This window comes from Trachemys scripta, chromosome 1, assembly GCF_013100865.1.
Source record: "Trachemys scripta elegans isolate TJP31775 chromosome 1, CAS_Tse_1.0, whole genome shotgun sequence".
NCBI classification, from domain to species: Eukaryota; Metazoa; Chordata; order Testudines; family Emydidae; genus Trachemys; species Trachemys scripta.
The window spans coordinates 91893102-91917768 of record NC_048298.1 but is presented as its reverse complement, the minus strand read 5'-3'; the positions used below and the strand labels follow the sequence as shown (position 1 = coordinate 91917768).

Genomic DNA, 24667 nt, shown 5'->3' with positions numbered 1-24667 from the left:
GCAGGGCAGATTCCTGGCAACCTAGGGTATGACCTCTCCCACAATAACCTGCCCTGGTGCTGGCTAACTGTCCAGGTGGATCCCTCTGCACCTTAACAGTTTCTTAATGCCCTTTGATCTAGGGCCATTTCAGGGCCCTAGATCAAAGGGAATTAACGAACTGTGCTCCCTGTGTGCATTAACACTCACCCAGACGTCAGCATGAGCTATGTGGCTGGAGGGCCTGTCTAGGTGGGGGCAGCTGCTGCCTGGTGGGAGTCTGCCACCTGGTGGGGCCCCTGGTGGGCTTTCTCTGGATGAGCCTCAGGATGAGGGGCTGTCTGGGTGGCTGGCAACCAGGTAAGTGGCATGCCCTCCCATCTGCCCCATGCCCTAGTCTTCCTGCTCCTCTCTGCCTCCCGAGTCCTATGCCCACTCCTCTCCATCCCCCCCACTTCCCCCTGTGTCTTAGCCCATCTGCCATCTGGGGTCTTGCCCCCCTCTATCTCCCACTACATTTGCCCCCAACCAGAGATGGGGAGGGGTGGGGGGGAGAGGGCAAAAGGACCATTGTCTACCTGCACCTACCCCATCTCTCTCAAAAACCTGGCTGGGAGAGAGCATGCCATGGCCCGACTGACCAGCTCCAAGGTCCTGCTCTATAGCGTTCTGGCAGCCAAGCCCTCAACCTGCTGGCTGCTGCCCTCAACCTGCTGGCTGCTACAGGGATCAATGGGTCTGTCCCCTGAGGGTCTCTGGCTCACCAGTAGGGAGGGTGAGGTCGGGAGTGGGGGGAGGCAGGGGTTTTGAGAGGGTGGGAGGAGCAATACATACACATACATTTGCACTCCTTTTGGTGCCTGTGCCCCTAACCCCCAGGATCTGCCTCCTTCCCCAGTCATCCTCCTCCACTGTACTGTGCCGCCTCCGCCCCCCCCCCCCCAAACCTAACTGTGCCTGGAGTCCTTTTCCCCCCATTCTGTTGGCTCCCTCTTCAGGCATCCTGCCCCTGTGTCTTGTCTTCCCACCCCCACCTGTCCCATGAACTTCTCCCTGCCCCCTGTAGCCTCCCCATCCCTTTTGTCCACCATTGTGTCCTGGTCTCCACCTGGTCCTAGCCCCCATCCCCATCCTAGGTCCTGACTCCAGTTCCCCTGTATTATCCCCTCCATTGTTCCACCCATCTATTGTGTGGGGGCCCCCTCTCCAGCCTCATGTCAGGGATCCCTTTCTGGCCTGTTGCAGCTCCCCGTGTACCCTTGGGTGCCCTTATCTCACACCGAGGGGTTTGCTCAGGATGGGGGGGGGGTCTAGAGTCCATCGGGGGGGCGGGGGGGCAGATGCAGTCCTATGCTGTGAGTCCCAGCAAATAGTGCTCTTGGGGGGACAGATCCCTAATGTGGGCCTAGGCAGGGCTGCTGGCTCCTTGGGGTGGGGGATCTTGGGGGGAGGGGGGTTCTTCCTGGGAAGCCTGTTTATGGAGGAACAAGCTGCTGTATTTGCCACTCTGTCACAATGAAAGGGGAACTGACCTGAGGGGGATGTCAGAGTCACTCCTGTCTGCATGGGGCATCCCCTTTGAAATGTGGGTGCCGTTGAAAAGGAGTCACTTAGGTCCCATGCACCTTTATACCAGATGATGACAGGGGGAGGTCACGTGCCCGCCCGCCCAAGCCAGAGCTGTCTGTAGCGAGGTTTAGCATCATAGTTTGATCCAGTCCATATAGAACAGATTTTCCCTTGTATCCTTATTTTCAAATGTTTCCTTTACGGGGGGGAGCTTCACCCCACAGATCCCCAAGTATAAGGGCTCTGCCCCTTACCTGCTGGGGGCTTCACCCACATTGTACAAACCTGGTGCCCAAGTTAAGGAGTTGTTAATGTGCACAGGGTGCATGCTGGTGGTAGGAGGGGAGCGGGCAGCATACTCACCTACTCCCTATGCTGGCATGTTGTCTTGAGCAGCCTCTGCCCACCATGCAGCCTTGGTGCTGGAGGTGAAGAGTGGAAGCCTGGGTCACCTGGCTTCAGTTTCCATGTGTCTCTGCTTCCGTGTGGCATAGTCTGTCTCTGCAATTGGACACTCCCAGCCCAGGGAGACAGCGATAGGGATAGGATGGGCCTGCAGCTGTAATCACAGGTGGCCCGCCCCCCTGCCCCCTACCAATAGGCTGGTTGGGTTTGGGGCAGGCCGACACTTTGCTGCTGTCTGCTGTAACCTTGGGTGTAACCCAAGAGCTCAGCCCTGCGAGATGAAACAGGAGAAAGCTTCACCCAGTTGGGCCGCAAGAGATCTGGGCTTATGCGGCCAGCTGGCACCAGGTGGATGTTTCCTGAATTAATCGGAAGCTCTTGGAGTACTAAGTACCCACGCAGTGGTGGAGCTGCTCCCCCCACCAGCCCCTTCCTGGGTGGAGGATGTGGCAGTTAGGGACACTCAGCAGCCTACCCCAGGCTGGCAGACCTGGTACAGATGACTCTCAGGTACGACTCTAATATTTCCTCTTCACCCTCTCGCCACTGCTGACTGACCAAGTTTAGTTGCTGGCACTTGAATGGGGCAGGGGGAGCGTGTGTGTGGTGTGGGGGAGGTGGTAAGAGATACTGGCCTTGAGAACACAGCTGCTGAGCCAAATTCATCCCTGATGTAGCTCCCCTGAAGTCCATGGTGTTCAAGGAGGGATGGGTTTGGCCCACCTGGCTTGGTAAAGCAAGGAAGAGTAGTTGCCCTGCATCAGCTGTTCCCAGTTCCAGCCCTGAAATGGGAGGAAGAACTGGTTGCGCTGCAGCAGCAGGGTGAGGTTTGGAGGGGGTGGCGGCACCTCCCCCATGACTGTCGGTGATCTGGAATAGTATCCACACATGGCTGCATGCGGTGGGAAGGCTGGGGGAGCAGTCGGGGGTGTTCTGTGGCACAGAAACAAACTCTTGAATTTAAGAGAGAGAAGTTTGTTCCTGGATTCTAGTACTGGCTCTGACTTGCCCTGTGGCCTTGGGCAGGCCTTGGACAAGTCGTGTAACATTGCGTGTTTTCCCCGTCTGCTCTGAAGTGATATTTACCTCCTGCACAGCCAGGATGAGGGTTGATAATGTCGAGCTGTTCCTGTCTTAATTAAGTGATCGGTGTTGGTGTCAAAGCATGGCCCCAGGCTCTGGGGGAGTGCTGGATTTGGAATGGGTTTCACTAGTTTTGTGACCAAACTCCTTTCGAAATTGAGCCGATTCAGGGGCCGTGCAAACTTTTTTTTATTCTCCCCCGCCTCCCCCCCCCCCCCCCCCAAATCTCTGAATAAATGTCCGCAAAGCAACATGTGGAAACTTCCCTGGTGCGTACCTACCTTTACTTCTTCAACCCCTCCTTCCCAGGCTTCTTCCTGTCCCTGTGTGAGGACCCATCCCTTCTGCTACTTGGTCCTAAATCCATGTGGGTTTGGAGGGCGGGATGCTGGACTGTCCTTGCTTGCTCACATTGTACCATGGGGCTCCATTTCCAGTCACTGCTAGACCTGGAGTTGTGGAATCCGTGTCGTTCCTGACCACCAAACTCTGCCGAGTCTCAGTCCCAGCCCAGTTGTTAACCCCCTGCTCTGTCCGTCTCTCTCCAGCCGGATCTCCTCAATTTCAAGAAGGGATGGATGTCCATACTGGATGAGCCGGGAGAGGTAAGATGGATGGTGGGTGCATGACACCCAGAGGTCTCTCTCCTCCCCAATCCTGTGTACACAGAGGCTTGCCTTCTACATTGTGGCTGTGTCCCTTGCTTGGGAAGGTGGAGGTGAGCTGCTGATTTAGACTGTCCCCATTGCGGCTGAACTCTGCCAAGGAGGTTCCCTGGCTCAGGTGCCTAATTTGCTGTGTGCGGTCCAGTCGCCATCACACACTTCCATCAGACTCCTCTCACTGCCCCAGTCCCAGCCGATTGATAGAAAGAGGGTGGAGGGAGATATCTTCGGAGGAGGAAGGAGACAGTCGGACTTGGAAGCTGCCCTCTGGGCAAGAGGGTCAGTAAGCAGAATACCCTTCCCTGTTCCAACACGTTTCCTCGGTAATCTAGTCTGTTCATTTCCCCCTGTCTCTCCTGTTCCTTCCCTTCCCCTCCCCTTCACTGTTCTGTCCACAGTGGAAGAAACACTGGTTTGTGCTGACGGACTCGAGCCTGAGATATTACAGGGACTCCAACGCTGAGGAGGTAAGCCTGGGGAGTGCACTTTGACCTCTGTTCTTTGCTTGGGGTGGGGTGGTGGTGGGATCCTGGAGCTGCCTTGTGCCCTTCCACCAGGAGCAAAGCACGCTCCCCTCCAGGAAGGGGACTGCAAAGGTGGCAGGGCTTATTATATAGCTTAGCTGCAACCACTCCAGTGCCTGGGTCTGAAAAGGCATCAAGAAAATGAATGACTAGAATGTGGGACCTCAGCTCCGGCAAGGATGGGACAGATGCTCTGAGTGGGCATAGACTGAATGTGAAGTGCAGAGAATCTCATGCTTCCAACTGGGATACAGGCGGCGTTGGGGAGATGGCATGAAGTTTGCTCGGGGACTCACTGGTGGTCTGGGGTTTGTTTCAGGCTGATGAGCTGGATGGTGAGATTGACCTGCGCTCCTGCACAGAAGTGACGGAATATGCCGTGCAACGCAACTATGGCTTCCAGATACACGTGAGTACCTGCAGCCATGCAAACTTGTGCTGGGCTCCTGTTGGAGCTTGCGAGCTAAGCAGAGTCAGGGCTGGTCAATTCTTGTATGGGACACCTCCAAGGATACCCGGGTCCGCAGGAAGCGGCTAATGCTCACCCTTCTCTAACGAACGCCGTCCTCCAGGAGGATGCAAGGAGCTGCAGTGCTACTACTGTGTGTGTCCTTTTCAGGTGAGCTGGCCAGCCAGGACCCTGAGTGCTCGTGGGCCCTGATCCCATGGCAGTTCTGGCAAGAGCAGAGTGTTAATCCAAGAGACCTAGGCTAATTCCAACTTGGATGACTAGATTTTTGCCTCCTTCAGCTATCCCACTGAAACTGTATGGAGATGGAATTCTTATTCATTCCCTTTCTGTCCTGAAGAACTGCTGGGTATTGTTGGCGTGTGCTGTACACCTGCTACCAATAGTATCAGCTTGCCTCTATTGTGATGGATGTCACAGCACACCAGCTGCTTATTCCACTGATTGTAATCCTCTGTTACCTTGTATTCTCCCCCATCCCCGTATCTATCTGTTTGATCCCCCTGTTGTGTCTCATAATGTACTTAGTCCCTGCCCTGAAGATCTTACAATCTATCTTGTTCTCTGTACAGCAACGGGCACAATGGGGCTAGGGCCTCTAGGAGATGCTGCAATACTAGTCATTCATTTCTGTGCAGAGGAATTGAGCTGTGGCGGGGGGTGAGGGGGCTTGGTTCTGAAGTGATGTAGGATGCTTGGGATTAGAAGGCACTACATCGGTGCAGGAGGGGGATATATTGCAGGGTGGAGGTGGATGTAGCCATGCTGGGAGGTCCAGCTGACCTTCCCTGGTGATGAAATGACTACAAGGGAACTTAGCCTAACAGCTGACTTGGCCCAGTGTTCTGTAGGGATGGCCAGGAGCAGATAGAATGGTATCTCCTGGGCGAGGAGGGGGAGGGAGTCTAGGCATAGGCTCACTGTTGTGCTGACAGGCGAACCCCAAAGGTTTTTTCACCTTGCATGTAAAATCTGTCTTAGACAAGAGAGAGCAAACCCCAATAGCGAGAACAAACAAAACAAAAGGCAGTATTTCTTCACACAACGCACAGTCAACCTGTGCCAGAGGATGTTGTGAAGGCCAAGACTATAACAGGGTTCAAAAAAGAACTAGATAAGTTCATGGAGGATAGGTCCATCAATGGCTATTAGCCAGGATGGGCAGATTATGTCCCTAGCCTCTGTTTGCCAGAAGCTGGGAATGGGCAATAGGATGGTTCACTCAATGATTACCTGTTCTGTTCATTACCTCTGGGGCACCTGGCATTGGTCACAGTCGGTAGACAGGATACTGGGCTAGATGGACCTTGGGTCTGACCCAGTATGGCTGTTCTTACGTTGTACTCCACCCAGGGTACCCATCTCCCCAGCGCCCCAGGAGCGCAGATGGACACACATGACTTTAACAGAGACAGAGGAGTCGAGGGTTCTTTCATAGGGGAGGAGGATGTCTTGGAAGCTGACCTGTTAACTGGCACCTGTCTAGCAGTGCCCAAGTGATTGAATTAACCTCCGCTTATGCCTTTTGAGGGCCTGTCTCTTGTTGATGTGACAGGAGAACAGAGAGGGACTGTTAAGACCCTGCTGGTGGCTGTCCTCCGACTCTGCAGTCTGGAGAGCGAGTGGGGTGTTGCCTCAATCCCAGGCTGTAGCCTGCTATCCTGCGCTGTGGCAGCGGGGAGGGTATCACTGCACATTGTGGGCTGAGCTCCCTTTGGCGTCTCCCTTTCAGACGAAGGACGCCACATTCACCTTGTCAGCAATGACCTCGGGGATCCGGCGAAACTGGATTGAGGCTCTGAGGAAGAACGTGCGCCCGGTCAGCGCACCGGATGTCACAAAGTACGTATGTCTGGGAATGTGTGTTGTCCCCCCCCGCATCCCACCCATGGCTTGGATCACTTTGTATCAGCACCTTGGCCACAAGCAGGCAATCCTTTCTGGGACGGGAGAAGTCTCCTCATCCTCCCCTCCCACCTTCGCATGGGAGAAGATGCTTTGCCAGTCATGCTTGCTTGTAGCAGTGATACTCGTGAGGGTATCACGGGGGTATCTAGTCTTACCGTGTCAGTGGGTGAGTGTGGGAGGAAGCTCTCTGGGGCTTTGTATTCAGGGTCCTGCTGGGTGACCCAAGGGCAGAGAACGTCTCCCAGGATCCTTTGAAGAGTCCAGCGGTGATGGCTGGCTGCTTTGCAGTGTCCCACCCTTTTCCTCCAATCATCTCACCACCAGTTGCCAGACCAAGTGCATGTCCGCACAAGAGAGTCTGAAAGAAACCGACAACACCAAGACTGGATTTGCCTTTCTCTTTGCATGCAAAAGGGGAGCAGGGCAGAGTCCCACTAGGGCAAGGAGTGGCACTAGAGCGCACGGCTGGTGGGCTCTGTTCTAGAGATGAGAGCTCAAGCTCAGATCAAAATGTGTATCCCTGGAGCTGGGCCTGGTTCTCCCCACCCTACAGGAAGTCTGTTCCCATTGCAAAGCCACTGGGACGTTTGGCGTGACAGGCTGGCTGTGCTCTGGAGGTTCCTAGGACTGGAATAGCAAGGGGTGTGGTTGCAGGCTAGGCTTGTGGTGCATTGGCGGGAGTATGCGTGGGCTGTTTGCACAATGCCTGCCTGCGTGACTCCCAGCGGCCGCGTCTCTCTCTCATGCCTTCGTGCTCTGATTTTTCAGGCTATCTGATTGCAATAAGGAAAACTCCTTCCGCAGCTGCGTCCCCCAGAAAGGCTCCCTAAGGTCAGAGGAGCAGTGGCCGGGCTTGGGGTCAGAGGTTATTTCCAAGGGCAGTAACCGGAAGGTGGACGGGCCGCGCCACACCTTTGACTACGTGGAGCTGTCCCCCTTGAATCAGGGGTCCCCGCAGCGGACGAGAGGCAGTTTGAGGGGGATCTCTGACCGAGTCACCAAGCACGAGGACCTGGAACGGGACCTAGCCCTCCGCTCTGAGGAGAGGCGGAAGTGGTTTGAGGCTCCTGACACAGGGGTCCTGCAGGGCGACGGCCCAGCAGGGGCCCTCTGCTGGAAAGCATGTGAGCAGGAGCTGCTGGGGCCCGCCCTGTCAGAGGACCAGCGCAGTCGGCTGAGTGAAGAGATTGAGAAGAAATGGCTGGAGCTGGAACGGCTGCCCCTGAAGGAGTCTAAGCGCCTTCCTCTGACTGCGCTGCTGAACCAGAGCAAGGGGGGCCATGGAGACACGAGGGAGGCGCTGGAGAAAGAGGTAGGAGCCATCTGTCTTTGGGGCCCCATTTCCTCCTTCCCAGGTTGGGAGAGGGACTCCCCTTATTCCTAGGGGCTCAGCAGGAGGTTAGGCCAAAGTGCTGGGGACACAGGAAGCCCTTGTTACACCGTCTACTCCCACTGCCGGCCTTCCATGGGCACGGAAAGCAGCACCATTTGCCACCTCTGGGTCAGGAGAACTCTCACTTGCATAGCAGATTCATTGACCCGTGCTTTGAGAAGCAGCTTGTCCGTATATCCGAGATCCCAGGCCAAATTCAGCCTTAATACAAACTGGTGAAATGCCATTGACTTAACTGGAGTGGAGCCTATTTTCACTGGGGACACCCAAACCTCTTGTCCTGCCCTTCATAACTGGGGTTTAACCTGACGAACTTAGCCCTGGCAGCAGTGAGCATGTCACTAGTTCCGTGGGGATGGGGATGGCCATGAACCCCTTACGCCAGACACTACCAGCCTTTCTGCCTTCAGAGGAGAGCATGGCTTACACCTAGTGTGTCTTGAGGTGGGGAGGGGTCTCTTCCTCACCTCTTTCCACTGCTCATGTGCTGGGGCCTTTTTCACTGGGTTTGTCCCATTGGGTGACCACCCCTTTCCCTGGATAAAGGACACTGGCTGTGGCGCCCAGTGTCTCCTTCGATCGTCCCTCACTCCCAAACCCCTGGCTGAGGTTCGTCTGGCGGAGATGGAGCTTGCTCATTCCAAATCGGAGCTGTTCCTCATGGCTGAGTCAATGTTGTTCTGGTTTCCTGGCGCAGGTCCAGTCCCTGAGGGCACAGCTGGAGTCCTGGCGTGCCCGGGGAGAGAGCCTTCGTGACACAGGAAAATCCCATGGAGATGGCCACATGCCCCAGGGATTCATCTCCCAGGTGAGGGTCAGTTGGCAGTGGGCCAGAAATCCCACTTTGCCTTTGAGTCCACTCCAATCCCGACAAGGGTCGGAGGGAAGGTGGGAGATTCACACCTACTCTGGCTGCGCTGCCAGAGTATGCATTTCATTGATTAGCATTGCCATGGCAATCCAAAGTGAGCCCAGCTGCAATCAGTGTTAACTATATAGTGGCTGATGGGCACTGCCAGTCCTTAAAGGGGCAGGTGTCCAAGTATGTATGCAAAGGATGGGGTGGGATCTGATGGAGCTGTCCCTTACCATTGAAGCAGGGTTCTGTTGCTTGGAGGGTTGGGACTTGCCCACCAGAACGCCCATTAACACTGGGGAGATGGGCTTGGCTCTGTCATCCACCTGCCTCCTCGGTCCTGAGCCTCTTTGCTGGGAGAAGGGAAGTTAATGTGTATTAGGATTTCCATAGGAGGAAACAAGCTGATGATGGCACATTACAGATAAGTTCATGGAGGATAGGTCCATCAATGGCCATTAGTCAGGATGGGCAGGGACGGTGTCCCTAGCCTCTGTTTGCCAGAAGCTGGGAATGGGCAGCAGGTTATCATCAAGTGATCCATCCCCTGTCTGTTCATTCCCTTTGGGGCACCTGTCATTGACCACTGTCAGAAGACAGGATATCGGGCAAGATGGACCTTTGGTCTGACCCAGGATGGCTGTTCTTGTGTGTAGTTTGGGGCATGGTTACACCATGAAAGCCATGGAGAACACAGGTTTAGGACTCTGTCAAATCTAGCTTGGTCCCATTTTAAGTTAGGAGATTGCCCTGCATTTCACCTGGGCCAGGAGGCACCCTGTTGTAGCAGGGTCCTGCTTCACGGTAGTGTAGACAGATCTTCAGTCTCTCTTTAAATAGAGGGTGGTTTGGTTCAAACACATGAATGTCTCTCCATTCTGAGCTGTAACTGTCTTTGGTTTTATTTGGACATGAACCAAATGTCAGGTTATAGCCAAGACTAAAACCCGGTGGGCCACTCATCAGCCACGTGCCACCAGGAGCCCATCAGCAGGCTCTTGTAATCGAGGTCAGCCAGCTCAGGAACAGGGATTGTTTATGTAAAGCAGTCAAGTCTTATGCAACACACTTCCCGACATGAGTTAACGGGTCCTTGGAGATAATCCTGGTGGTGCAAACAATTGAGTTGCCTCAAATCAGAAAAAAATCATGATGCACTGAGTTGATTGCACTCCACCTTTTGATCTCTGTGGTTATGAGCAGAGCCCCGTCAGTGGAAGAAAAGGTAGTAATGGCCTGATCCTGCAAGGCGTTGAACCTCTCCTTGATGTCAGTGGGCATTAAGGGGCATAGAATCATAGGACTGCAAGGGACCTCAAGAGGTCTAGTCCAGTCCCCCACACTCCTATCAGAACTAAGTATTATCTAGCCCAGGGGTCGGCAACCTTTCAGAAGTGCTGTGCCGAGTCTTCATTTATTCACTCTAATTTAAGGTTTCGCGTCCCACTAATACATTTTAACGTTTTTAGAAGGTCTCTTTCTATAAGTCTGTAATATATAATTAAACTATTGTTGTATGTAAAGTCAATAGTTTAAGAAGCTTCATTTTAAATTAAGTTAAAATGCAGAGCCCCCCGGACCGTTGGCCAGGACCCGGGCAGTGTGAGTGCCACTGAAAATCCGCTCGCGTGCTGCCTTCGGCACACGTGCCATAGGTTGCCTACCCCTGATCTAGCCCATCCCTGACAGGTGTTTGTCTAACCTGCTCTTAATCTCCCAAGATGGAGATTCCACAACCTCCCTAGGCAATTTATTCCAGTGCTTAACTACCCCGACAGTTAGGAAGTTTTTCCTGGTGTCCAACCTAAACTGCCCTTGCTGCAACTTAAGGATAGGACAAGCAGCAATGGGCTTAGAGGTTAACGAGAACAATTTTTCTTCCTCCTCCTTGTAACAACCCTTTATGTACTTGAAAACTGTTATCATGTCCCCTCTGTCTTCTCTTTTCCAGACTAAACAAACCCATTTTTTTCCATCTTCCCTCATGTTTTCTAGACCTTTAATCCTTTTTGTTGCTCTTCTCTGGACTCTCTCCAATTTGTCCAAATCTCTCCTGAAATGTGGTGCCCAGAACTGAACACAATACTCCAGCTGAGGCCTAATCAGAGCAGAGCAGAAGAATTACTTCTCATGTCTTGCTTATGACACTAATACTTCCGAGAATGTTTGCTTTTTTTTTTTTTTTTTTTTTTTTTTTTTTTTTTTTTGCAACAGCATTACACTCTTGACTCATATTTTCCTTGTGTTCCACTATGACCCCCAGATCCATTTCCGCAGTACTCCTTCCTAGGCAGTCCTTTCCCCTTTTCTGTGTGGGGAACTGACTGTTCCTTCCTAAGTGGAGTACTTTGTGTTTGTCCTTCTTGAATTTCATCCTATTTACTTCAGACCATTTTTCCAGATAATTTTGGAATTTAATCCTATCCTCCTAAACACTTGCAACCCCTCCTAGTTTGATATCCTCCGCAATCTTTAAGTTTACTGTCTCTGCCATTATCTAATTCATTAATGAAGATATTGAACAGAACTGGAGCCAGAACTCATGGAGTGCTGCTCAGAATCTGACCCTAATGTTACCATGCTAATGTGATGCCAGTTACTCATGTAAAGTAAAAGGGGAAATCCCATTGAAGTGACCCAGTCACGTACCTTCTCTATTAGCAGCCGAAAAGACAAGATCTCCATGTTGCTGGATTATTGCAACTGATCTGTTATACCTGCCACAGTGTGGGGCAACTAATACAGCAGGTTAGAAGCAGCCCTGTGAGCTTGATAAATATTACAAGCCACCGTTCACATGGTAAAAATAGCATCTAATCAACTTCCTTCATCAGCCCTTGATATGAGATTTTGTAACTTCGAAGTCCAAACTGCCCCTCCCCTAAAGGATGGCTTTCTGTCTCCCTCCTATTAACCTGTCAATGTTTGATAGCCAATTTCTGGGCAAATCACAGGGCACCCATGTTTTGCCCCACTGAGGATCATGTTGATGATTTGCCTGGAGTCAATGGGTTGCATTAACTCAAAGTGGATCAAAGAGCAGCTGCCCTTGCTCTAGTACCAGCTGCAGACTACAGGTCCCAGGGTGCAGCGCTCTATCTTAGTGTGAGCAGCATTTCCCAAAGTGTGGGGTGTGCTCCTTTGGGTTTAGGGAGTGGAGGGGGCGGCAGGCGAAGGACTATGGAGGAGAAGCCAGCTGGCCTCTTGACTATCAGCTGAGACTCTGAAGGACTCTTCTAAATTATCAGGGGGTAGCCGTGTTGCATCCGAAGAAGTGAGGTTTTTACCCACGAAAGCTTATGCCCAAATAAATCTGTTAGTCTTTATGGTGCCACCAGACTCCTTGTTGTTCTTCTAAATTAGATTCTCTAGTTATGGTTTAAAAGGAGACCTTAAATGAGCATGCTTCACTGGTGCAGTGACTCTGCTTGAATTTGTAGAGAGCCTGGAACAGTAGCTCAGAGGCATGAACTTAATTTCAGTGAGTGCCAGCGCCAGTGCCAGCGAGGGTATTTTAAAGTCTGTGGTGTTAAGTCCCCCTGCACATCAGACTTGTAAAAGACAGAAGATCATATTATGAATGTCTGCTAATCTGCTTGGAGAATCCACTCTCTTTGGGGAGGGCCTGTAACAGCACATGGCTGCATTGAAGGGAGGTTGCGATTGGTTTCATTTTCCTTAAGAGGCAGCTCAGCTTTCAGTACTTAGAGGAGTGTTTCTTTATCCCTGTCATAAAGCCAGGCACTTTGCTGCATCAGGCAGTGTGGCTTAGTGCGTAGAGCACTGGATTGAAACTCGGGAGACCTAGGCTCTATTCCCTTCTCTGCCACTGATGTGCTGGGTGACCTTGGGCAAGTCACTTCCCCAGTAGGCGCCTCAGTTTCCCCATATGAGACATGGGGAATGATACTTTAGTCAAGCACTTTGAGATCTAAGGATGAAATGCCTTATTTAACATCTTTATCTTCTTAATAAGACACTTTCCTCCCTCTTGAGAGTATTCGCCTCCCCTCTCTGATTCAATGTTGGTGGTGGGTCTGGGTGTCCTGTACTGCACAGCAAATGCCAGTCCAGTCGTACGGCATCTTACAGCATCTCTCTGTGTCTCGGTCCCGCTCCCCTTCACTTGTTTTTCTTTCTCCCCTCTTCTGCGTGACAGGAGGCATGTGAGCGCAGCTTGGCAGAGATGGAATCTCTTCACCAGCAGGTCATGACCGAGCTCCAGCGGCACCATCAGCGGGAGCTGGAGCGGCTGCGGCAGGAGAAGGAGCGTCTCCTGGCTGAGGAGGCTGCGGCCACAGCTGCAGGTAGGAGCAAGAACCCAAGCACCTAGAGGTTGGGGAGATGGCTGCCTGCTGCCCCTTGTCTCCTTTCTCCTCTTTCAAACTTTCCTGGGAGTCCACTCGCCACCTCCCCTGGAATCCCCCAGTGCTCCCTTCCCTGGAATATCTCTTGGGTCTCTCTAAGCTAAGGTGCGTCCCAGAACAATGAGCCTCCAAGGTGCTCAGCACCCTCGGCTCCTGCTGGTCTCAGTGGGTGGCAGCCTCTCTGGGCTAGGCCATGTCTGTAAAGCACAAGGTCGGGCGGTGGTGCTGCAGGGAAGCAGTGTGGTCCAGGCGCTAAGACATTGCTCTGAGAGTCAGGAGACTTGGGTTCTAATCCCAGCTCTGCCGGTGACCTTGGGCAAGTCACTTCCCCTTCCAGGTTTTGATCCTCCCCTGACCTTTATAACCTCTTTGAGGCAGGGGCTCTCTCTGTGTATGTACAGCACCTAGCACAAAGGGGCCCTGATCTTGGCTGGGGCCTCTGCGTCACTGTAGCAGTCGTTCCCCTTTAGGCTGTGCAGTGGGAGGGTTGCTGGCTGAGATCCAAATCTGAGCTAACAAGATTTCTTTGAAAAGACGGGTGGGTCGAACACATTGCAACTATCTGCCGTCTGTCGTGTTCTCTGCGGCCTCCTTGGCCCTGAAACTCCAAGGAGCCTGTGCTGTGTATATAGCCCCATGCTGCTAGCTATCCCTGTATGAATAAGGTCATAGGCAGCTGCCCTCCCTTTATGGGCTCAGAAGTAAGACTGGAAAAACCCCTCCCCATACCTCCTCCTTGGATAATAGAGGTGGTGAGCAAGCAACTCTGCTGGCTGAGGCTGGCAAGATTGTGTCTGTCTCCTTTCCCCTCCGCCCTGTTGTTGGCCAAATAGATGCCCATGTGGCTGAGTGCCCCATGCACACTGGACTTCTCTCCCTGTGCCCTTCATCCCCGTCTCCTGGGTATGAGATGGGATTCCATTTTTAACAAGCAAGACCTGACCCAGAAGCCCCTTTCTTCCCCACCACCTGTGTGTACGTTGGGAATGGGTCTTACCACAGCTAAGAGAGGGGAATCTCTGCATGGACGCTGCAGCAGGAAGCTTCAGACTGTAGCACCGCCGATGAGCAGTGCTTGGGGCTGCCTGCCGTGGCTTGACACGGTAGGAGTTAGCCCTGGGGAAGATGCCCAGAACAGAGTGGAGGAAGAGGGAAAATTCTGAGCCGTTCCTGGAGCTGGGGTTTCTGGTAGTAGATGGGAGGGGGGAGTCCTCAGGAACTCCCTTGTTCAGTGCCCACCGACCCCCTCTGCCAAGCTGGGTCTCTCGGGACACTTAACTCCACGTCTCCTTTTCTCCTCCTCCCTAGCAATCGAAGCGCTGAAGAAGGTGCACAAGGAGGAGCTGACTAGGGAGCTGGGCAGGACACGCAGTTTCCAGCAGAGTGGGTCAGGCTCAGAGGCCCTCCGGAGACAGCACCAGTAAGGAGTCTCTGCACAGTCCCTTCTGCCCTGTTCCCTCCATGTGGCTGCTGCCCAGGCCAGGTTCCATGCTTGCTAGGTCACTTTTTTAGGTAGCTCTCGCCCAGTGGGGCAAGTTGGAGGGGTGCCATTCCCTTCAACATTGGGCTGAAGGGTGGATTTTTATATTCCATCCCTCTCTGCCTTCCAGAGAGCCAGGATTAGCTTCTAGCCTGCCTCCTAGTGCTGCTTCCAGGGAAGGGTGGGGGGGATGCAATGGCCTGAGATGCTAACCATGCAGGTGAGAGCAGGATATCCCCTCTCCACTAGACCTGAACAGGCTACTGTGCTCCCTGCTTTCTCCCATTATATTCTTTGCTTCTTTCCTCTCCCACCTTCAGTGGGTTCCCCTTCTCTGATTACCAGCTGCTCAGGGGAGGGGACCCTTCTGAGTAACAGCGGTGGCCGTGGGCAAGGGCAGCAAGTGGTGTCCATAGCCGGGGTAGAGAGTGGTGTGGGTGCGAGAGTGGGCCCTGGGAAGGGGCTGGGGGCATCCCGTTTCTCTGAAGTAATGTTCTGAGTGGCTGTGGCAGGTTGGATGTGGACTCTCTGAAGCGGGAGCTGCAGGTTCTCTCCGAGCAATACTCCCAGAAGTGCCTGGAAATCGGTGACCTCACAGAGAAAGCAGAAGAGCGGGAGCAGATGCTGCAGCGCTGCCAACAGGAGGGGAAGGAGCTGCTCCGGCAGAACCAGGCAAGAGACCCCCTTGCCCAGAGGGCTGAGCCTTCTGCACAGCAGGCTGGAAGATCCCAGGGGGCACGTTCCCTCTGGAGCCAGAAATCCCTTAACAAATGAGCTGTGCTGTCCAAAGCGAAGTAGGAGACGGGGGTCCTTTAAGCTGGGGTTGGGGGAGGGGGAGAGCATCTGAGGAGGGAGCAGTATGGGCCTGGCTGGCTCTCATCTGCCTGCGGGCTCTGGTTTGTGGGTGCATGTGCATTCCCCTGATGACTCCACTCTGGTCTGCAGGAGCTGCAGACATGCCTGTCCGAAGAGATCCAGAGGTTACGGACCTTCATCACCTCGCAGGGCACAGGGGATGGGGCCTTGCACAACGGCGAGAGGAGCTCCTGTGAGCTCGAGGTAAAGAGGCCTGCCGGTGCGGTGTGCTGCTGATCCGCTTCTGCAGCAGGCATGGCACAAGCTGCAGTGCAGGAAGTTGCTACGCAAACTTCCCCCGCTCAGCTGTGCCACTGCATCTAGCTCTAGAGCTGCAGCACTTCCTGGCCTCGTGCTCCTGGCTCTTCCTTCCCCACCCCCTCCAACATCCCCTTCTGCCCTGCACTGAGACCATAATCTCTCAGCTTGGTCCCTGGAGTCTCTCTTCTCCTCCTCCTCCTCCTCTTCACAGGTGCTGCTTCGAGTGAAGGAGAATGAACTCCGGTACCTGAAGAAAGAAGTTCAGTGTCTTAAGGATGAGCTCCAGATGATGCAAAAGGTACCATTTCCTGAGAGCTGTTCTCTCCTTCCCGGGGGCTCTTTTTATTGAGGGGAGGGATGTAAAGACTCGCTTAAGTTGGAGGCAGGAAAATGATGTGGGGAAAGCAAGGACCTTGGAAATCCTACAGAGCATGAATGCTGAGCAGGAGTGGTTTGGGTCTCCTATTTCTATTGGATTCACATTGGTTTCCTGCCACTGTTGGTCATTAACCCCCAGAGCAAGGGGGGCGTGCATGCACCAGTATTGGGAGCCCTTCTAGGTGGGGGGAAAAACAGTGAAATCCAGCTAGAACTTCAATTTGTCTGCCTTCCTTCCCCCTACTTGACTGTGTCAGCCCACCCATGTCCAGGCCTCTCACCGGTATTCTCCCCATCCCACTCACCACAGTGTTGACATTAGAGAAGGGCGACCTCTACTGAGGGTCCTAATGCTCCTTCCCCTGGCCAGGGTGGGCTTGCTACATGAAGTATATTTGCCATTACTGTGTCGGCTTCTGTTCTAAATGGCCCAAACGAGGTGGCTTCCACCACTTCCTGCCTTAGGAGACTTTCAGAACTGACTGGCTCTTGCCATTAGGGGAACCTTCCTGAGATCCAGCAAATTTCCTGTTGCTCCTAGTCACACACCCCTGCACAGGCCCCTCTTCCTGGTGGCTGTAGACAACTGTCTACTCCTCTAGCCCCCAACTCTTAATCCACCTGTTGCTGAATAGCTTCCAGAAACCAGCCCTACCAGTCCGCAATGACTTGTTGCTCTATAGCCGCCCGGCCTCTTGTCCCCCTCCACCTGTCTCCGAACAGCCAGTCTGAATTGATCTCTGTGGATGCCATGCCTGTCCCATCTTGTGGGGGTCTCTACTGGGCTCCCACTGCTTGCCTGGCTGAGGTTCAAATTGACACCTAGGTCTTGCTCTCCCTGGCTTTCCTCCTGGTGGGGGCGGCCCTCCCCTGGGATGAATACCAGGAGCTGGGTGGTGACTCCTCACCTTCCGCTGCAGGATAAGAGATTTGCCTCAGGGAAGTACCAGGACGTCTATGTGGAGCTGAACAACATCAAGCTGCGCTCGGAGCGGGAGATCGAGCAGCTGAAGGAGCACCTACGCCTGGCCATGGCAGCGCTGCAGGAGAAGGAGACACTGCGGAACAGCATCAGCGAGTAGAGGTGAGCGGCCAAGGGCCACGAGCTGCACTGTGGGGTTGGCACGAGCCCGCCCGCAGCAGGGGTGAGTGCAGCTCACGGGGCCAGACCACAGAGGGAGGAGGGAGTTGCAGTTCCTCCAGTACCAGGGGGCGCTCTAGGGCGAGGAAGGACTGTCCTTGTAGTGGGACCCCAGGCATAGCTGTGTTGCTTGAACCCTTTAAGTTTAAGCCAAAGTTGTTCCCACTCAGCCAAACACTCGCCCTGCACTGAGATGCTCTGGGCCTCTCCTGACAAGGGCACTGTAAAGAGTGGGGCGGGAGGAGGGGGAGTACATGGGGGGGGGGGGCGAGGGGGGCGGCGCTGTTCTGCTTGCTGTGTCATGTCCGCTCAGCTGTGAGTCAGGAGCGAATGCTATTGCCTGTTTGATGCTTACTAGATCCAATCCAGTGGAAATGTTTTTCCCTTTTTGTGGTTTCTCTTCCTGCTCATGCCTCCCTGACAGAGGCTGGTACCTCTCAGCACTGGGGAGCCCTGCTCACACTTATTGGTGGGTGATGTGGGGCATGAGAACAACTTGGGGTGGAGAGGGAGTGGTAACACCTAAGTGGTTGTCACCCTTCCTGTGGTCGGGGAGTGTTGCCTGCACAGAGAGGGACCAAATGCACATGTGGGAGGAGTCCCTGACTTATCCGTGCCTAACAAGGGGATCTGAATTGACCTGGGCCCACACACCTGCAGTACAAGCAGCGTCACTAGCTGGCATCTTGGGGTACAAATGACCTTCTCCTGGATTTGGGGAAGCCCCAGAGTTCTGGGGCACAGCAACTCTGAAGTCTTTTAAACCATTTGCTGTGACTCTTATTTCCTCCTTAGGTTTGTTTTGCTTGATTCCTCACTTGTGGGGAGGTGGTGGCTGCATCCCATCCATTGACACCCCCTCGAGGAAACCAGCTCCCATGTCTTTCACCAATCCCCATCCCATGCGCCTGCGTATCTGAGCACATCGTTTGGACTGACTCCTACGTGCACCTTCTTCAGGATTTTATATGTGAAAAAATATATTTTATAGATACTTCACTTTTTTTTGTTTTGTGGGTGGGGAATATTTTAAATCTACAATATCTTTTAACCAGCAGCTGAAGACCGAAGAAACACAGCTGTTGCTCCTGCCTCGAGTGCTCCTTGTGGGGTGCGTCTATGGGGTCGTGAGTGGCCTTCTCCCCACTCCTCCAGCCTGCTTGGATGTGCTGGAAGGACAATGCACCGAGACAGACGGTGGCTAGCCATACGAGAGAACCAATGTCCTGCACACGTTCCCCTGGATCCCTGAAAGCAGAGATGTTGGACAGAGCGTGCTCAAGTTGTTGGGGACTGTGCTCTCACTCTGTGGACTGTATTGAAGGGAGGTTTCGGTACCCGTGGGCCATGTCTCTGTCCCAGGGCAAGGCCAGTCCCCTGGAGGTTTTGGAAGAGCCTGCCTCTTGCTAACACACTCCTGAGGAAGAGCCGGGGGACTCTGCACGCGCCACTGCTGCATCCGCCGGAGCCAAACAATGAAGGCGGCGGCTGCCCTTCCGCACAGTTAATAGTTTAACTTAATAAAATCTTCAGCTATCTGAGGGGAATCTATTATAATTATTGGATTGGAGGTTGTGTCCTCATGGAGCAGGACTGTCCCTCTCCACAGCAGCCTTAACCTTCGCAGGGGGGGCCTCCATCCAGACCTGGCGAAGTGGGAGGCTGGGTTGCAGATTTGTGCCTGAGGAGCGGGGCTCTCTTCTAGCATACCTAGAATCTGGCAGGCAGGTGGTGACTAGATTGTGAGCTAGCTGCTGGGGGCGTGTGTGTTGACTTGACTTCCTGCCCTCCTCTGCTGCTGGCCCCCTCACCTACGTAATATCATCTAAATCCTGCTTCAAAGCTAGAACGTGCTGTACACGTGCCCACATGCATCGCCAAGTCTTAGCACAGCTACATAGGAACAGGCATCCCAGTTGGCCCATGGGGCAGCCAGGCCGCAATGGAGGAAGCCCTTTGTGAGTGAGTTATTGTTCTGCTTCTTGCTGTTTGACCCATTCAGCTCTACCTTCCTGCCTTCTTAAATGCTGCAGCCAGAAAGCGATGGTATGGAGTGCAGGGGGCCAGGTGGATTTGGGCTTCCTAGCACCAGCTGATGGGAAGAACCAGTTTTCACTTTCCTGCAGACATTTCTCCTGGGTCCTGCTATAACAGCCCCTGTGCTGGCTGCAAAAACAAAACCAGGTAAGACCTGAACTTGGAGATTAGCTGTGGGGGCTGTGAATATAGAGACACGTGGAAATGGTCTTGTGTCCCAGAATGTGCAGTTCTCCCTCCCTTTCCTGAGCTGTCTAAAATGCCGTTGTTCCATGCGATGCTCTGACAGGCATCTGTGTAGTCAAATCAGGGCTGTCAACTCTCCACCATTCAGTGGTGGTCACCTCCAACATTCCCTTATGGTTCTCGTTCACATTCAGATCTGCCTTTGAACCTACATTTGTCTCCTAGCGGGAGGATATTTTACTGCTGGCCTTGGGAGTCTTGAGCCCTGCTGGTGTGAGCAGGAGGTTCTGCTTGCTCAGGGCTTTCCTACAGCGCAGGCTTGGATGCAGAGCGGGAATGCTGACCAGCAGCTCCGCTCCACTAGCCTTGAGCTTGTGGATGGAGTGAAGGAGATCATTTCATACCCCTACTCCAGAAAAATCCCCAGTCTGGTTGTCCAAGGAAGTGAGAGGATCCCCCCTCTGTCCAGCCTGAGAAGACAATGATAAATATCTTTCCCCACACAACTGTAGCGAGGGGGAAGATCTACCCCACTGATTCCTCAAAAACCCCATGCTCACTTTCTCCCCACCCGTACAGGTAAGAGTATTTTGACTAGATTAAGTGTCCACATTTCGCCTGTTTTGTTAAACTGGTGCTGGATATTTTATTTATTTTGGGGATGGGGGGGTCACAATCTATTTGGCACAATAACAAAAAGCAGGGACTGGGCGGTTCAAAGGACTGGTGATGGGGAAGGGGTAGAGGGGTGAAGGATGCAAACCAGAAATATGTAATTCCTCTCGTCCCTGCCCCCCAGTCACTTTGGATGCTAAAGATCACTTATTGGTGTAAAAAGCTGATAGATCTGATGAGGAGATGGGTGAAACCTACTGGTAACTGCTCCTCACACTTTCAGCCCACTCTGCTGTTGACCAACAGTTGAACACTTGAGCTTTTGTTCAGAAAACTGTCTCTGGAGCTGTGGAAAAGTAGCACCTCAAAGTGTTCAGGCTTACAAGGGTTGCACCAGGGCAGGACTCCATATATCAATTGCAGGAGCAGGGTGCCACATGCTGGAACTGTGCTTAGGAATGGAACATAAGGCATTAACAATTAGAGGTAGAGGTTACATCGGAGTTGAGACCCTAACCACCTAAATAGGGATCCAGATCTCTCAATTCCTGACATCCATTGAAATCAGTGGGGCTCAAATATCTTGGAGCAGGGCACAAACCTGATGCCACAAGTTCCCTGAGCCAACTTTAGTGCTCGGCTTGCTAAAAGGATAGGGTGGAGTGGCATGGACAGGATGAGACGAAAATCTAGTGCTCTCACTCAGTGGATGTGTTGCTTGGTTATAGAATGATTTGGGGTGTATCTGTGCTAAGCTTCTTCCCCCCCGCTGGGTGCAGGGCTGCCCTAATCTCTCCAGATCACTTTGCAGCTTGGTTGTCTGTGTTTATCCCACTAATGTTAGTGTCATCTGCTAACTTAATTGTAGGTGAATTCACCCAAGGGTGTCAGGTGTGCAGGGAGCAGCGAGGGAAAGCTGTGCACATGTTCACTTCGAATTGGTTAAAGTCTGTGGCACCTTAATTGATTCTTGGACTGTGGAAACTGGTGCCTAAAGATTGTGATAAGCGTTTTGTGGGCCCTAGCTCCACTACAACAGGGTTAGCTAAAGACTTCCTTTTTGCCTGTAAAGACATCCATGTAATAGAAACCAGTGATGCAAGAGGAAGGCTGCTGAGCTGTATCCTCTTCCTCATTTGAGGGGCTTAAAGGTAGGTCTGGATTCTGCCTGTTCTCATGCCTTTGCTTATGGGACTAGTTATTGATATATTAGCCCTGCACTGCTCTCTTACAAACCAGTCTCTGGTCTTCGGAGCTGCCATCTGAAGTTCCTCTGGTGTTGAAGCAGGGCCTCCTGTGGCTGTCATTCTCTAACAGCAGCAATCTTCTGTTTTGGGCTAGCGCTGGCTGCAGCCTCCTCAAGAAGAAGGAAAGCTATTTAGCCACAGAAGCAGTGTCCAAAATCACCCTTGGCTCATCTCGCTCCAACTGCTCCTTCCCCTGCTCCCACCCAGCCCTCTTTTCCTGCCACTAGGTTTGATATAGCAGGCGTGGGACAGAGAGGGGGAGATCTGTTTCAGGCAGAGCTAGGTTTAGCAGATGCCAGGGAACTTTTGTACCTTGAGCTTGTGACTTATCTTCCTGGCTGGAGGGGGCTGGCCCTATTAAGTGCAGTGACAACAAATAACTGACTGATCCAAGGTCCATCCTGTTGGGACTCTTAACTCCTCTTCCCCCTGCCCCCACCCTTCGTGCTCTGCAGTGAAGTCAACAAGAAAACAACATATCATCCCAAGGCCATGTGCTGACATCCTAAGCAGGAATGTGGTCATTCCTGAAGAATGTTGGCATGTTAAATAAGGAGATCCTAAGTGGGTTTTCAGTGTAATTGATGATCAGCTGTGCTGTGCTTAGAGAAACTGGGAGGCCTGGAGTGGCTGGGATAGCAAAGAGTTTTATCAAAGTCCACTAGATTCAGCCTTGTGGAGGCCATTCTGATCTACTCCAGCGGTTCTCAGACTTTTGTACTGGTGACCCCTTTCACAGAGCAAGCTTCTGAGTATGACACCCCCATTATAAATTAAAATCGCTTGTTTATATATTTAACACCATTATAAATGCTGGAGACAAAGCAGGGTTTGGGTTGGAGGCTGACAGCTCACAACCCCCACGTAATAACTGTGTGACTCCCTGAGGGGTCCTAACCCCCAGTTTGGGAACCCCTGATCTAGTCTGACATACTCTTTAGAACTACGCAATTCCTGCAGTGAGCCTGCTATAATGAAGTTCAATCACAAGTTATCTTCTAGAAATGCATCCCCTGGAACCAAGCTGAGGAAGAATCCACCAGATCTCTTAGCAAGGTGTTCTTGTAAAAGTTAACATTGAGTGATTTAAGGAAGCATGCACCTCTTCCAGAACTATTTTTTTTTTTTTTTTTTTTTTTTTTGGAAGTGTCATTATGTTGCAACTACTCTATCCTACCACTACTCTCTATTAAAGGTGCAGCTCTTGTTCCCTATTTAGGAACAGTTCCTTTTTTAAAAAAATAAATTGTGTATGGCATGGGCCTAAGCAACCTGAGCTCTGTACTCAAAACCCTGAACCACATTGAACTGCTTCATGTGGGACACTGACAGATCATGTTAACATAATTGATTCTCTAGGCCACTGGTTCTCAGCCTTTCCAGACTACTGTACTCCTTCCAGGAGTCTGATTGCGTACCCACGGGTTTCACCTCACTTAAAAGCTACTTGCTTGCAAAATCAGACAAAAATACAGAAGTGTCACAGCCACTATTACTGAAAAATTGTTCTCATTTTTACCATACAATTATAAAATCAATTGGAATACAAATCTTGTACTTACATTTCAGTGCATAGTACATAGAGCAGTATAAACAAATCATTATCTGTATGGAATTTTAGTTTGTACTGACTTTGCTAGTGCTTGTTATATAGCCTGTTGTAAAACTAGGCAACTATCTAGATGAGTTGATGTACCCCTGGAAGACCTCTGTGCATCCCCAGAGGTAAACAGACCCCGGCTTGAAAACCACTGCTCTAGGCCCACTTATTCCATGAAAATTAACACAGCAGTAACCAACTATATAGTTCTGCCAACTTGGTGGCATGATCTCAAATGTCATTGGCCAGTTGCATTCCTCCATTGAAAAGGTCTGGTTGTCATTGTCCAAACTCAATTTTTAAGTAAAACAAAGTGGAAAAAAGCACTTAGCACCCTGATGCAAGTTGGAGGGAGATGGGTACTCACTACTTCTGGGAAAATAGTTCCTTCAATGAGTTAGAATCCTAGCAAAAGAAAAAAGCCCATGCCTCAAAGACATGGACATTAATAATGAGCCTGCTCTTTCCTCTCCTTAATCCACACAGCCACTAACAAGTGACCTTTTGTATCTCTTGATCTCAAAAGGCAGCAGCTGCTAGCTGCCGTATCTTCTGCAGACTTCATATAGCACAATTAGTGTGCAGTGTATGACAATTATTTAAGAAGGCAAAGACCCTTAGTACTTAATCTGAGGCAGTATAGTCAAAATGAGCGTGGGGAAGGAGAGGAATGTAACTCATGTCACTTGGATTAGTTAGAGAGCTGTCTACCAGAGGGTTTTGCTGAAGAATGTCAGACTACTCAACCACTGGGGATTAGCACCAGCAACCCTTGAAATCCTCTCATGGGGGGATGCACATTTAGATCTCATAATTCTTCCTCATCTCTGAAATGACGGCTCTGCGCACCTAGGTCCTGTGGAACCACAATCTGACAGTTCACTGACACCAAGAGACCAAAGTCCAATGCAGCCCACACAGAAACAGTAGATGCAAATTTCCTTGATGCTAAAACACCTGATATGATCAGGCTCTTGCCATCAAGCAAGTTTCAGGTATTGAATTACCAAAACACCAGATCCATCTGTGGCATGAGACACATACCTCCCTCTCTTCTTCCTCCTTGTGCTCCAAGGAACAAGCACAATCCCACCAACGGAGCTGATCCTTGTAATCACATACTGCTGCATGGTGGCAATTGCAGCTGAGAGGTCAAAGAGCTCCTTTGGGCTGGCTGCGCTTGACCCTGCATCTAAGCCTACTACCATATGGAATGATGAGATAAAGTTCCCAGGCATGGGCCTTCTGCTGCTGGGGCCTGACTTGTTAGACGGGAAGGCTGGTTCCTCTGGATTGTCAGTACTGGGAGCAGTACCCTCACCCGTATCTCCAATGGGGGGGGGGGTGATAGAACTGCCTTTATCTAGGCAATTGATGAAAGGCCAGGTGGGAATGTGCCCCTAATTAATATGCTCATCTATTACAGACCTTTTGCTTCTCTTCTGATGCCACTGTTGGGAGCTAGTAGATTTGGTCTTAGTCGTGGGTCAAAAGACACACGCTGCAGAAGATGTTCAAAAAAATAATAGGGTTTGAGGGGGAGGGCAGAAGTACTCTATGGAGCCAAAACACTGGCAGATTCCTAATGCTGGTTATCCTAAAACTTTTGTAGCAGCATTTTTTCTTACTTATGTTAAATATCCCTGAAA

The 24667-nt window shown here is 51.9% G+C and overlaps 1 protein-coding gene across 3 annotated transcripts in view; it reads left to right on the top strand.

Moving 5' to 3' along the window:
- Nucleotides 1–18874, top strand: part of TRIOBP (TRIO and F-actin binding protein) — a 36698-nt gene extending 17824 nt beyond the window's left edge. For 2 of the 3 annotated variants that reach the window (XM_034776973.1, XM_034776991.1), the window contains 13 exons: nt 3585–3641; nt 4100–4168; nt 4545–4634; nt 6427–6536; nt 7371–7914; nt 8693–8803; nt 13011–13158; nt 14527–14638; nt 15211–15370; nt 15644–15757; nt 16026–16112; nt 17113–17276; nt 18129–18874. In XM_034776973.1, the coding sequence (XP_034632864.1) occupies nt 3585–3641; nt 4100–4168; nt 4545–4634; nt 6427–6536; nt 7371–7914; nt 8693–8803; nt 13011–13158; nt 14527–14638; nt 15211–15370; nt 15644–15757; nt 16026–16112; nt 17113–17274 (1764 nt within the window). In that variant the 3' untranslated portion in view covers nt 17275–17276; nt 18129–18874. Of the gene's footprint in view, nt 1–2120; nt 2464–3584; nt 3642–4099; nt 4169–4544; nt 4635–6426; nt 6537–7370; nt 7915–8692; nt 8804–13010; nt 13159–14526; nt 14639–15210; nt 15371–15643; nt 15758–16025; nt 16113–17112; nt 17277–18128 lie in introns of those variants that run through there. The other variant, XM_034776982.1, reaches the window with a different exon arrangement.
- Nucleotides 18875–24667: the final 5793 nt, after the last annotated feature.